The 14,674-nt window shown below is 57.0% G+C and overlaps 1 protein-coding gene across 1 annotated transcript; it reads left to right on the forward strand.

Annotated features, from left to right (window-relative positions):
• The first annotated feature begins 9,424 nt into the window (after nt 1-9,424).
• On the forward strand, nt 9,425-13,537 carry LOC114010976 (GTP-binding protein Rhes-like). Its single transcript, XM_055795208.1, has one exon. The coding sequence runs from the start codon at nt 12,250-12,252 to the stop codon at nt 12,874-12,876; it is 627 nt and encodes a 208-aa protein (XP_055651183.1). The 5' UTR covers nt 9,425-12,249; the 3' UTR covers nt 12,877-13,537.
• The last annotated feature ends 1,137 nt before the right edge of the window (nt 13,538-14,674 follow it).

Consider the following 14,674-nt stretch of genomic DNA (forward strand, 5'->3'; position numbering starts at 1 on the left):
AGGCAGGTCCTCGGGGCTCTGCATCAGGGCACCAATGGCACAATGCCAGCTCCTGTGATGCTGGTGGCCCCTGAGAGCCCCCTTAGCAGACGGGAGATGCTGCTGGGGTCAGTACTCACTGGAAAAGTCTGAAGAAACACGTGCAAGCAGGGACCTGGAGAGGTCAAACCTGGCAGGTGAAGGCAGAGCAAAGAGCAGAGCCACTACCTTCATCCTACAAGTTTCAGTCTTCCTGGTTCAGGGAGGGTGAAGTCACAGATGTCAGCTGTCTGCAGCTCCATAGAAAGTGCTACCAAAAAAAAGTGTTTTCAGCCCTGGGGCAAGGGCCTGGCTGAGGGACACTGAAGTTGAGCAAGTACCTGGCTGCAGCAGGGGTGCTCGGTGGCAGATTTAAGCCCCCTGACAATGCGAGTGCTTTTCCTAACCTCCCGCAGCCCCTCTTTGCCAGGAGCTTTGCCAGGGGGTTTCTTAATGCCTTCTGAACGGCAGGCTCCCAGGGGCTCCCTCAGCAAAGCACCGTCAGCCTCGGCGCAGCATCCCTCCCTGGGCAGAGCCCTCCTCGCCAGTCCTTCATCCCAAGCCACCTTAGCTGTGCTGGGTGGGAGAGGACAGAAGCCGTGTCTTCAAACATGAGCTTTACGACATGCCTGTATCATGACTCAAATACAAAAATAAATATATGAGGGCAAAAAAGAGAGGCAATGAGCTTTAAACAAGCCAGGATGGAGCAGGCAGCAGCTAGAAGTGGCTAGGAGCTTGCAGGAGGCCATCCCTGTTCTCAGCAGCATGCTTTACCCTGCCTTTGCTCAGCGCCGGTGCCGTGGCTTGGCAAACACTATTTTTTTCTGCAAACACTATGCACAAACACAGCCGTTTGTGTGCAAACAGTATTCCCCTCCATCACAGGTGAACACAGCCCTGAAAGACCCTTTTATCTGAGGCCACCTCAGGGTGGGAGCAGATGCCAGCACTTGTCCGAGGCTCACCAAGCAACGATGCCCCCCCAAAACTGGGCCACACGTACCGTGCCATCTGGAGCGTGACACAGTGGCAGCAAATACAGTTTATGAGGCAGCAGGGCCAGAGAAATGCCAAACACATCTGGCTGTGTTGGGTCACCCCGCACCGCTGGCGCTCATCATATGGATCTAGGACAAACCGTTGCCTTTGTTTTCTCCTGTTTGGGCATCACAAGCATCCCGGGCTCTGTAGGGTGGCAGCTTGGGAACATTAACTCACCGTAGGGTTATTTTGTCTTCATGCTAAACTCTTCTGGAGATGTCAGCTGCCAGAACATGTCATTTATGCTTCACGGCACTGCCTTGGTGTTTCACGGACATGACAGAGTGACAAGAAACAGCATCCTTGGAGGAAGGGTTCAATCCGGATGGTTCTCTAACAAACAAGTGCAAGCTGGGCTGGGCTGAGCCGGTCACTCAGGGTGACTCTGAAGGGGTCAGGGACAGCTGTGAAGGTGGCCGTGGTGGTGGGGAGGTGCCACAAAACAGGCTCAGTGGCCGGGAGGTGCTCCCGAGTCCAGAGGCAAGGCTCAGGCTGGTACAGCCCTGCGTCAGAGCTGGCGGGCGCGCTGGGGCGCTGCCTGCCCACCTCCTGCGCTCCAGTGAGCCGGGACACGGTGCCCTGGGAGGTGGGAGGTTACTGGAGTTAACTGGGCGGCTGCTGTCCTCGCTGGGCAGGCAGGAATGGCAGCATCAGCAGGCCTTTTGGAAATGAAACCATGAGTGCTCCTGCCCGTGGCAGCTGCAGGTCACTGAGCTCATGGGGCCCCTTCTCATCCATACTGGGAAAACGCTTCATGGAGTGAGCCTGCCACAGAGCCGCAGCCCATCTTGCCCGGCGTTCGCCTTCAGAGCCGGGGCAGGTTTCCCCAGCGGTGCTGGTGCTGGGTGCGGATCGGGCCCAGGTCTGCTCCTGCAGCCACCCTGTGCTCTGTCCTGCTGTGCCCTGGGGTGGGACGTAGAGCAAGGGCTGGTTAAATAAACATGTTCATCTCTTATGGCCTTGAGCAGCCCCAAACCCCCTTTCCCTGGGCTCAGGCAGGATCGCTCCCAGTCTCACCACTTTTAAAGACAGTTTTAAAGTGTAGGTGAAGAGGGTCACTCCCTCATGGGTATTTGGTCTTCTGATAATGGCAAAGGCTCATGCTTTTGCCAAGCACCGAAGGAGGGATGCCGCAGAGCCCAGCAATGCTATTGCCTGCAAAGTGCCCCTGCTCCTGCTTTGCTGCAGCGATTCAGCCCAGGACCCCTTTTGCCCCCTCTGGAGCTTGCTAGAGGGCAGGGAAGGGATGTGAATTAGGTGGATAATTAATTATGCAGATTAACTTGTACCTCTCAATGGCCACAGTGCAAGTAAGAGAGGTCTGAGTGCCGAGGTGTCAGTGAGAGCTCCCCGGGAGGACAAAGTGCATTTGCAGGGCACTCATGCACAGCAGCGCATAGTGTTCGGGAGCACCTCAGAGGCGTTTGGATCCTGTCCTCTCAGGGTCCACAGCCCTGCTGGACCTCGGGCTGGAGAAGACCCCAGGCAGAGTGAGCAGCATGGTGCAAAACAGCAGGCTGCAGCCCTGCCTGGCATGCAGCCCCTGTGGACACCTCTCTGCTGCAGCCCAGGTGGGCAGTGGGCAATTTGCAGCTTTGCATTTTTATTTTCACACCTGTGAGCAGCGAACACAGCTGTGCTTTGCCTTCCATGACTCAGTTCACCTTGTAAAACCACCCCAAACAAAACACCTCTCTGCTCTTCCCCTTGCAGCTGCTCTTGCAGGGGACTTTAGCAGCACCCCCTGGCCTGCAGCAGCCAGAAGGATGGAGCCAAGGAACCGGAGCTGTGGATTGACCGCTGGGACATTTTCCTTCCCATGTCCCTTCTATGAAACAAGAAGGAACTTGGCCAGCATCAGCACAACAAGCCACATCCATCAGCTCCGGTTAAATACAGACAATTGTTGCCAACATTGTTGGAAGGGAGAGGAGAGAAACACATGAGCACACACACAGGTCATTGCACAAGGAAAATAGAGGCCGTTGGCTGCTGCAGGAGGTCCGGTCCGACCCGCGGGTGAGCAGGGCCCCATTTGGGAGATGTGAAGAGGTCTTCAAATCCTATATCACCATCCTCTGCCCTACCAGTGCCACTGGAGTTACACTGGCCTTGATAGAAATGAGAGCTGATTTTGAGCATAAAGCAGCTGCACGGGGTATCTTACCTCTGCCAGCTCAGCTCTGCTTCAGACTGACACCGGAGGAGGCTGATGCACGTCATTCGCCATCCTCAAAGCCACGAAAGAGCCACAGATACCAGGATCTCTCTGATACCAGGAGACACCATGGCTTGCAGCTCTGCCCTCCAGCCCTGTGTGGAAGGGGAGCCCCGAGCTCCCTCTTCCCCCCGCCCCCCCCCCCCCCCCAGACCCTCAGGTCAGCTTGTGCAATGTCCCTTGCCCTCCACTCCCCTTTTGCAAACGTGCTTTTAGGTTCTTTGTCTTTTGTATTCCAGAGTGTGACTCCTGGCTCAGCTGGTGGCCTGTGTCCCGCTGGGGCCAGTCCCCAGGGACGTGTGAGTAACCACCACACCAGGGCCTGTCCTTGTTCACCCCTGGGTGAACACTTCCTGGGTGTTCTGCAAACCAGAGCCACGGCCAGACTATCCTCCAGGGCAGGGCAGAGTCCCATGACAGCAGACTCCAGCCATTGCAGGGCTCACTGGCACCAGTTTGCTTCCTTTGGAACAAGAACTTTGTGAAACTAAGAGAGCTCAAAGGCTGGGTGGGTGCCAGCGGCTGGGAGGGCAACACTGAGCCACGCAGGCAGGATCTCGGCGGGATGCTGCCCCTAAGCTGAACAGCGACGGCTGCTGCTGATACTCACCGACAGAAAATATGTTTTTGAAAAGAAATGTCCTGACAGGCGGCGGTTGCACTGGAGCCCCGGGCACAGTCTGCAGAGCGCAGACAGCGGCCGCCCCAGCTGCGCTGTCAGGAGCTCTTACGGAGATGCCGGCTGCGACAAGGGGACAGCCGGGGAGTGGGGACGGGTGTGGGGAGTGGGGGAAGGTTTCCTCTTCGAAGCCAAAAGGGGCAGGAGGAGAGGTTTTGGGGGAAGCCAGACCAAGATGCTGAGACAACAGCTGAAGGTTGCAGCCAAGGAGCTGCCTCCCTGGGTCACCGGTGCCCTGGCTGGCAGGATGCTGGGGCAGGGGACGTGCAGCCCACACTGTGGGACTTGGCACATTCAGAGGGACCATCAATCTCCCTTGAAAATGAATGAAAAACCTCTTTTTTCTGGTTTTTTCAGCCTTGCTTTCTGATAGATCCATCCTTTGCACGTGCCCTGAAGAGGAAGGAGCAGTTTGACCATGAACACAGCTACGGGAAAAATCAGCTTGGATCTGGGACAAGACTAAGGTCACCTTTGTCCTGTGATGTAAAGGTTTGCTTTGTTATTTAAGGACAAAGGGTCACTGGGGAAAGAGTAGAGGACTGTGGCATGAAAGCCCAAGGAGTCAAGGCCATGCAGTCAGCAGGGACTGGGCCGTCATGGGCAGTGACAGGCAGGCTCCCGCCGGCAGGCAGCATCACTGCGGGATGTTTACAACATGACATTTTCATGCACTCTGAAAAATAATAAAAAAACCCCAACAGTTGATTTTCAGGGCAATAGCGTCATGTCTGCCTGCCTTTGCACTGGGGCATGATGCACAGCGCTGCTCACATTAAGACACAGGTCAGAGGAGGCATGGCTGCAAACGCTGCTTGGGGACAGGAGCAGCAGCCTCGCTGCCTGGGATTCAAGGCGAGACATGGCGGTGGCTGCACTGTCCGCAGCAGCTTCGGTGACAACTTGGGAGAGCAGGGCCATGGCTGCAGGAGCACCGGTGGGTGGGTAGGACAGGCTCCATGGCAAGTTGGTGGGGTGCCTGTGAAAATCTCCGCTCTGTGTTCCTGTCTCCCAGGTCTGGGGTCTCGGGCATCTTTTGCCAGTGTCACACCTTGTGCTAATGCTGTGGATCTGCTGAAGATCCCATTGCCCTTCTCACACTGCCAGGAGAAGCCATATATCCACTCCTGGCTCCTCAAAACCCTTCCGTCATCCCTCAGAGGTGCCAGGCTTTCTCTGAGCTTCAGAGTAGCCCCTCTCTTCCCATTTAAGTTCCTTGGACAATGACGGGACCCTATGCTGTATTTCAGGGATGTTCTTTCCTAATTCTTCCATTTTTCCTCCTGGAAATACCTTGCCTGTGCCTGCTAGGACATGTATCAGTCATCCAGAGATGCAGCGCCAGGGATGCCCCTGCAAGTCCTGCCCCAGTGAATGCTATCATGCTTTGTACCATTTCTTTTCATCCCTCTTTCACTTTCAGCCGCACTGGTCTGTCAGCATCCCTGTCCCCCCTGCCTGCTCCATGTCCCTCTCCCTGCGCTTCCCCACCTCTACCCCGAACCCAGGACAGCAAGCCCAGGTGTGGGGCTTTGGTGCCTACAGGAGCATCAGCCACACAGCCGAGAGCCTCCCACCGCTCTGCCGACAGATTCATTTGCAGTGGCTGAACGGAGCGTGCCTGGGGATGGCCACAGCATCCTCCCCGTCCCCAGCCCACCTGCCTGGTGCCTCTGCAGCTGCAGCCCCACATGGAGGAGCTTCAAGGTTCAGCTCTGTGTGAAGGAGGCTCAGCCCTGCTCCGCGCAGTTGTGGGGGGACCAGCTGCTCAGTGTGCCTTGTAACACCCCATCAGTTGACCGGCTGCTGGCTTTATTGGCCCTGAAAGTGGATCAGTGCTTATATGAAGCCATGTGCTTGTGTCTAGAGAGGTTAGGACACGTGCTGGGTTTGGGCTTCCCTTCTCCATGCCGCTGTAGTGGGCAGAGCCAGGCGCTGGGACCACCGGCACCACTGCAGCCTGCTGCAGAGGGGGGGTGGACTGCAGCCCTGCTCCCGCACAGCACCGTGTGGCTGCAGAGACACACATCTGAGACCCTGGCATCACACATGTCATCTCCTGATGACCTGAGAGCATTGCCACAGAGCATGTCACCCCGTGTCACCTGAGGAAAAGCTGTCTCAGTGGCCCAAAGAGAGGCGAGCTTTTTTTCTCCAGCTAATAATCCCAGCCAGGGCAAGATAAGTGATGCTATAGAAAGTCCTCCAAGCCCGAGAACAGCTGCACTAAATCCCTTTAGTCCTCAGCAAGACATTTGTTTACAGGGAGACTAGATTTTATTACCCGGGGTTGTCTAGTACAGGCTGTTCGCAGGCTCCCTGCCCACCCCCCCGCCGTGCTGGTGCGGGTCCCTCGCTCCCCTCGCCAGGGAGGGCTGGGGGCTGCAGCAGGAAATGACCGTTGGGGTCAGGATGGGTTTTCAAACCTGAGATGGCCTTTTTTGCTTGGAAAAGGTCAGTCATCAGGAGGAGGGATGAGCCGGGGACTGCCCGTGCTGGGGTCAGCTCCTCTTAGCCCCCGTGCCCGAGGCTGGCTGTGACACCAGGGCTGAGCACCCTGGCCGACGGCTGCACAAGGGACATCGGTTTCCATGAGCCCGGCTGTAGGTGGGAACAATCCCATCCCTGAGGAGGGTCCTGTACCCTCGGGCAGGGCATGCCACAAGGATGCCCTTGGTCCCCCGGGATCGGTTGGTGATGCCAGGTGGCATCTCCTCTCACCCCTCCCCACTGACGCCCAGCTGGGGCTATGGGCAAACCTCAGCCCTCACCTCGTGCAACCACCTCCTGCCTCGAGATGACAGCCTTTATGCCATAACTCCATCTGGCATCGGGGGTCACCGGGCAGCGAGGCAGGAGCCAGGGTTGGTGTGACCCGCTCTGGGGCCAGTCACCCCCGTGTGCCTCCAAACCAGGGCCGAGCTGCAGCCTTTCCCTGCTCGAGGTGGCACGTACCCTGCGGTGGCCCCACCGGTGCCGGGAACAGGATCCGTCCAGCGACACACTGTTCCAGACAGAGGTGGCACATGGAGCACCACGTATGGCTGATCCATCTATGCATCAGGGAGGGCTGCGGCTCCCCTGTAAAGTGGGGGCGGAAGCTATAGCGGTTCAGATTTCTCCTCTCACCTGTAGCTAAATCAAAGGCCATTTGGATTTAATCTCCGGGAAAGGCAGGTTTAACCCTCTCCTGTGCGGCCGGGTGTCCCCACACCAAGGTGAGGACCTGCCTTGCCGACTCTGATACAGGCAGCGAGAGCAGACAGCAGCTTGCCGCCAGCCCTCTCCTGTTTTCACCTGGTGTCCTACCCAGGTCTCGTTCTGGGTGGGAGAACCCAGGTTCTTTACCCCGCAAGGCTGTTGCTTGGCCACTGCCTGCGGCGATGGGCAGCAGCTGAGGACACGCTGCTCAGTGGAGATAGTCTCACCAGGGTTTCTCATTACCAACTGGTTCCTTCTCACCTTCTCAGCTAGAAAGCCAGAAAGCCCTGCTGAAAATGCAGCTGCTCTCACGTACACCATGAATTTAACCATGGGCAGAAACAGGAGGTGGTGGGTGGCATGGGGTGGAAGCATCCTGTGGGCACGGGCTGCCTTCACTGCTGTGTCCTCTTACGGGGTGCAAAGGCACTGGGTGCTGGGGCACCAGGCACCCCATTGCAGAAGGTAGCGATGTATCAGCTCCATCAGCTTGCAGAAGCTGGCTCGGACTCGTGGAAACGCGTCACAGTGCTGTGAGCTATTTGCCACCAAATTTATAATGCTTCGCTGCCTGCAAGCAATGGGCAAGGCACACTGCTCCGTCAGCTAGGAAAGCACTTCACCCTGCGCGTGACCGCACGGTGCTGATCTGCTCGCTGGGCAGCACACGTTACTGGGGCACCGTATGTTACTGGGGCACAGTGTCCAGGACTGGAGCAACGCCCAGCACCGACTGCTCCATGCCATGCTAGAGAACATTGCTCCCAGCTTCCTCAGCAGCCACCATCCCCTCTGAACCGTGACAGCTGAGCATTGAGATATGAGCTCCCTGAAAACACATCGAGGAGCAGCACGGGCTGTTCCTGAGCTGTGCAAGTTGTCTCGCTGGTGTGTGTCTCAGCGCTGCAGCAGAGCTGTGCCCGGCAGCGGAGCTGGGGGCGCTGGGGTGGTGGGAAAAGTTCATGTGCTCTTTTGGGTTCCCCTTCACAATAAAGCACTGAACATAAGGTTTGCTAGTGAAATAAAAATGAGTGTTTGCAAAAGATGCTTCAAACCTTGGCAAAACCTTAGGACCTTTTTTGGGGTGAGCTGAACTCATGCCCCTCCAGCAGAGGAGCTCCGTCCCTCCTGGGCAGCCGCGTGGGCTGGTTCAGAAACAGAAGGGGCACGTGTCCCATGTCCTGAAAACAGCAGTGTGGGGGGCAGGGTGTTACCTGCGCAGAACCCAGACTTTCTCCCATACTAAGTGCTGTCGGCTTTTTCCAGGAGTGGTTGTCCAGCTCCCTCCCCTGCCCTTGTCCCTGCACCCCGCGCGGTCCCTGCATCTGCTGCTGCTTCCCCGCTCTTCCCCACCAGCGCATGGTGGGAAGGGGCAGCGTACACACCATTTTCCAGTGTTCTGCCCCAAACTGCCCTCTCCTGACTGCTGAAGGCTGCCCAGCCTGCGGGGGCTGCGCTCGCCAGGGGCTGGCCAGTGTTTCCAGCTCAGCTCACTGCTCTGCCTGAGCCCCGGGCCCTGGCTGGGGACCACCCCTCACGTCCCCCTGGGGCATCCCACTGCTCCGTGGCTCTTGGCCCTGCAGAGGGTTGGCTTTGGGGTAAAGATGACTAAGAACCCTCTTGCCATACATCTTCAATTGCCCCTTGCTCCAGACTTGTCTGTGAATGCCGGCTGTGGGGTTCCACCTGCCCCAAACCCACCCCCTAGCTCGTCTGTGCCCCATCCCAGCTCCTGCCATCCCTTTGTCCTTCCTCCTGCTGCCTGCACTCCTCCCTCCAGCAGCTCAGGGCTCTTTCCCCTCCTCGATCCCTTGCAGGCAGGTCGCTGCCCCCCTCCCTCCCTGGGGCATCGTGGCCCCCCCCTCTGCGGGAGCAGCCCAGACACCTCCGGCTCAGCGCTGGCCCAGGCTTTGCCCCCGCCGTGCTCCAGCCCCCATGGGTGCAGCATGCGCCCTTGGTGCAGGATCCAGCACTCCACCTGAACCCCCCAACCCCACGGGGGACAGATCCTGGCCGCTCCCGCAGCCCTGCTGGAGCCAAGAGCGCGCTCGGCTCCACTCGCCATCTCGGCGGGTCCCCCAGCTCACAGGATGCAGGGTTTTCTGTAGCACTCAGCCATGAGCATCCCCAACTCCAAGTGCCCATAAAGGTCCCGTCGGTCTTTCCCTGGGGGAAACACAGACTGAAATATTTATTTTCTTTATAATACCTGAGCCAGGCTGTCTGGACAAGCCCTCCTCGAAAAATTTTTAGGCCCATCGTTCTGGACATAAAGGGCTGCAGTGGAAAACAAGTCTTTGCATTCATCCTTCTTTGGTTTCTTCCCTTCCTTGCACACAGCCCCCCTGTGCTTTGCTTTCCCTGCTGTCAGTGGACATAAACTAATATGGAATGAGACATTCATGCAAAAGGCCTTTGGAAATATTCATTGCTCATCTCTTAACAAGATTACCCCTGAAATCCTCCATTGCTCTGAGGGAGATTTAAAACCGTTCAGGCTCTTGGTAACCATAGCAGCACAGATGTGAAAACTGAGGGGAGACAACTGATGTGAAAAATCATTGGGATGTACAGACAGGCTGCCTGCGACTGCAGCACCAAGGCAGGGGAGTTTCTTCCCTGCAACACATTTCTTTGTCTACCACAGCCAGGGCTGGCTCTTCACCCTGGCCAGACCACGCAGGGCACATCCACTCCGCAGAAACGGCTCAAACCGCAGACCATGGTAGTGGTGTGACCCTGTGCTGGCTCCCACGGGCACCTGCCCCACCGCAATTTGGGAAAACCTCCATGGCTGGCATTGCTGCTCAGCGTTTCCCAGCGCATCCACCAGCTCGTGGCTCCTTCCCTGCAGGGAGCCGGCAATAACCGCGATGGGTTACAGCCACGACAGGGTGCTTGGTGCCCAGGGTCCCCGTTCCCTCCGGCCATGGGTTCTTCCTTCACCTTGGGCACCATTTCCTCACCTGTAAGAGGCACTAGATGTTGTGAGGTTGAACAGATTGATGTTTTAAGGCCCTTTGGAACAAAATATTGGGAAAGTAAGCAGTGGTGAGGGCATTGCACAGGGCCCTGGCACCTCCCGAGAGCTGGCTGAGGCCTGCAGAGCTTCGCCATAGCCGACTGGGAGGAACCACATGAAACCCTCTCCTCTCTTGAAAGCCCCTGTCACTATGTCTATCTAAGCACAAAGAAGCATTAACCAAAATTATTTTCTTATTTTAAAAAAATGAGGTTTGGATTTAAACGGCTTCCAAAATTGGGGTGAGATTACTTGTCATGTCCTGCTTCCTCACCACCTTCGGTTCTTCATTTCTACTGATGTTGATGTCACTGCTTCGTTCACATGTCTGAACCCGGCATCCTCTGTTCATCCACCCCTTCTCCTGGGTTTTGGCCTGACGAGGTCCTATGGCCATGACATCTTCTGCCTCCTCGGCTCCTAACTCCTGTGGCTCAGTCTTTGGCATGGCCTTTGGGCTTTCCGCATGGCACAGCAAGTCTCTCCAAAAAGAGCTTCATGTCGGCGACTGAAGGTGCTTCACTAGATGGTGCAAAACCCCACAGGGTGCCACGGTATGGTGGGTACTTCTGGGCACCAGTCCCAGTTCTGTTACGGACCCAACCTTCCCCTTCTCCCAGGGTAGGCTGAGCCGAGGACAGGGCTCTGCTCACCCCGCTGCAGTCTCGTGGCTCTCCTGATAATAAGATCAGATAGGAAAAGCTGTTAACATGGCTAAAATGTAACAATAATTGGGGAATTAAAAGGCAGGAATAATTCTTGTTGAAAAGGGCTTTTGAAATCAACAGCATGAAACGCTGAAACAGGTACTTTGCTATGGAAAGCAAATCAACTGCATTAAACCTACCAAAACTAGCAAAGCTAGAAAAAACCCCACACGCCTACAAATTTAGGAAAAAAAACCCCCCTTATTTTAACTTCTGAGCAAGTTCCCTTTGTATTTGTACTTTGCATAAATCAGCTTCTGAAACAACTCTGGTGTGAAATAGGGAAGGTGACTGCTGAGGAAACAAACCCAGACAGGGCAACCTGCACCTCTACGAGCAAACCCACTTCCAGAGGTGATGCCCATCCAGGTGGAGATGGGGACCGACACACATCCCGCCTCTCCACTCTACTGACCAACCAACTGTTCTGGGTCACGGTTCTGCTGAAGCTGGGTCACGGCCAGCATTCCTACCCACAGCTGCTCGGCATCTGCTCATGGAGATCGCGATGCATCATTTTCAGGGAGATATTATTTTCCCCTCAGGTTAAATATTTCATAAAATCACAGAATATCTGACAGCTGAATGTGGAGGTTACGACACAGGGGTTTCACAGAGATCTTATTTTTCCCCTCAGGTCAAATATCTCATAGTGTCACTTAAGAGTTGGGCACGTTTGCAACAACCCCTTCTGCAAACAAGTTGCCAGCCTCAGATAAGCGCATGAAACGCTGCGGGTGACACTGGCCAGCCCCTGTCACTTGCGGCCTTGAGCCACCCAACGGGTGGGGGACAGCCGCTGGGCTCCCCTGCTGCCAGCCAGCCCACGCCAAGAGCCACATTAATTTCCAGGGAGGACAAAAGGCAGGACAGCTCGCGCAGCGTGGCGGCTGGATGCTGTGGCTCCCCCGCGCCACTGGCAGCAGCGAGTGATGCAGGCAGCGAGCGATGCGGGCAGCGAGCGATGCAGGCAGCAAGCGATGCAGGCAGCGAGTGATGCAGGCGCAACGCGTAGGGCTGGGGTGGCTGCAGGGCTGAGCTGTGCGGATTGGCCCGAGCACCCCGCTCCCCCCCCTCGCCCTCCCTCCTTCAGCATCCTCAACCCAGGAGATTGGACAGCCTGGTGCCACATGGCAGAGAGGAACCAGGATAAAAAAATGAGCTGGACTTGGGGACTGTAGTGTCCGCAGCGGAACAGCTGGGAGAACTTGGCAGGGAGGTGGCACCAAACTTCCCTGGCTGCACCGAGCCGGGGCAGGGGAGCACGGGCAGACGGTGGGACGCCGGGTCTGCGGCCACCCAGGGGCACCTGTGGGGCGAGCGCCAGCTGCGGAGCATCCCGTCCCCTCTGCGCCCAGCCATGTCCCTGGTGGTGAAGGAGAAGAACCATGTGCGGCTGGTCTTCTTGGGTGCTGCTGGTGTGGGGAAGACAGCCCTCATCCGCCGCTTCCTGATGGACACCTTTGAGTCCAAGCACCGGCGCACAGTGGAGGAGCTGCACAGCAAGGAGTACGAGGTGAGCGGGGCCACGGTCAAGGTGGAAATTCTGGACACCAGTGGCAGCTACTCCTTCCCAGCCATGAGGAAGCTCTCCATCCAGAACAGCGATGCCTTCGCCCTGGTCTATGCTGTAGATGATGCCGAGTCCTTTGAGAGTGTCAAGAGCTTGCGGGAGGAGATCCTGGAGCTGAAGGAAGACAAGTTCCCTCCCATCGTGGTGGTCGGCAACAAGGCAGAGAGCGGCGGCGAGCGGCAGGTGCCAGTGGAGGATGCCCTCTCGCTGGTGGAGCTGGACTGGAACAGCCGCTTCGTGGAGGCGTCGGCCAAGGACAACGAGAATGTCCTGGAGGTCTTCAGGGAGCTGCTGCAGCAAGCCAACCTGCCCAGCCGGCTCAGCCCGGCTCTCTGCAAGAGGAGGGAGACGTTGCCCAAGGAGCAGGGGCTGAGGCCTCCCATGAACAAGACCAACAGCTGCTCGGTGTGCTGAGCCGGCTGCCTGGGGCTGGGAGGAAGGCACCGGCAGCAGCGGCACCGGCTGGAAACTCAGGTGGGCTGGGTGGGGAGAGGTGCTGCCCCAGGCAAAACCAACCCTGCTGCCTCCCACCCCTTCCCTCCTCTTCCCCACCCAGCCTGCCCGGAACGGTGAGAGTTGGAGATGCCAAGTAGGAGGGACTTGGAAGGGATGCTGGCTGCGGGAAGGGCACGGGGAGGGGGTGAGCTCCCAAGGAGGCAGGAGGTGTAACTGGGAAACTGCTGTGGTCAGCCAGCACCTTGCATCTGTGCCATGGTGAGCCGGCAGGCAGGCAGGCAGCTCCTCACTTACTAGGAAAGGCGGAAAAACAACAGGTCTTTGGCTGCATGCATCAGATGGCAGCTGGGAGCACCTGTGCAGCTGCATCGCGCCCGCCAGTGCTGCTCCCCCAGGACTCGTTCGGGTCCTGTGTCACCTCGCCCCAAGCACTTGCACGTACAACCTCCTGGCGCGGCTACGGTTACAACGACAGATCCAGCGTCCAAAGTGGTTTTGATTTTGTACCTTGGCATCAAGCATGCGATAGGGCAGTCTATGCAGCAATTTGGTTTTCTGTTTTCTCTATTCTTTTTTTTTTAATTTTAACCACACCCAATAAACATGTTGTTGCAAAGTGGAGCTGGAAAACGTCTGGGTTTCTCCTCTACTTCAAATGCTGCAGTTCCCAATATCACTGTTTTATGTCCGGGCCCCTTATCACTGTATTGGCTTTCCCTCCTCCATGCTCCATCCTTATCTGGAGTGTCCTGGTGCTGGAGGAACCTCCCCAGCTCTCCAGCCTCCCCTGGCAGTGTCAGGACATTTGTTGTTATGATTTTTCTGACAATTTAACCATGAAGTTTTTACCAAGCATGGGTAACTAAAAATAAAACAGCTCTTCTCACATCCAAGTACAGAAAAGAACAACAGCCATTAAAAGACAGCCGATCCACTGAAACAAAAACCATAAACACATTAAAAGGAGATAATAAAAGGAGTGGGAGAAGAGCACAGAAGGGCAATATTTACTGTGCTTTAGTATGCACTGTACTGATTGACTCTCCCCTCGCGCAGCCCATCCTTGCCGTAACAAGCATTTAACCTGCTCAGCAGCCACACAATCACAATAAATAAAGACATTAAAGCTTGGTGGATTAAAGAGTCATTCACCCTGGCCCCGTCCCAAGGGAGCCCCCAGCTTTCAGGGGGCGCCCAGCTTTCAGAAGCCCAGCCCTGCCGTCCGGTGTGCCCTGCCCAGGCTCGCACTCGGTGATCCCAGTCCCTTGCCCTCGCTGGGGCACCCCTCGCTGGGGCACCCTGCTGCCATGTCCCCGCGGGCACTGGCGCAGCGACGGCGACCTTGGGCAGGCAACCCCCTCCTCCCGGAGCCCAGCGCAGTGCCTGGCGGGCGGTGGGCAGCGGGAGGGTAGGTGGGCTCCGGCAGGACCCCGCTGCTGCTGCCAGCCAGCTGGGTCACGCTGCCCGAGTTCTCCGGCTCGTGGCCACGCACTTGTGCTGCCACCGCGATGCTCCATGAAGGCATGTGGCTGCTCCTCACCCAGCGCCTTGGGGACAGGCATTGCAGCTCAGGGCAGAGCCTTTCCTGTGGAAAACGGGGCTCCTGCCTGGAGGGAACACAAGTTCACTTTTGGCTGCTGACCCAGCATGGTGGTGCCCTGCCCACAGCAGGGACGGGCATAAGGGATGCACGCACAGGTGATGCTGCACCTTGGCTGTACCCATCACCTGGGCCACCCTGTGGCAGCTGGATGGG

This window comes from Falco peregrinus, chromosome 2, assembly GCF_023634155.1.
Source record: "Falco peregrinus isolate bFalPer1 chromosome 2, bFalPer1.pri, whole genome shotgun sequence".
In the NCBI taxonomy this organism is placed as follows: Eukaryota; Metazoa; Chordata; class Aves; order Falconiformes; family Falconidae; genus Falco; species Falco peregrinus.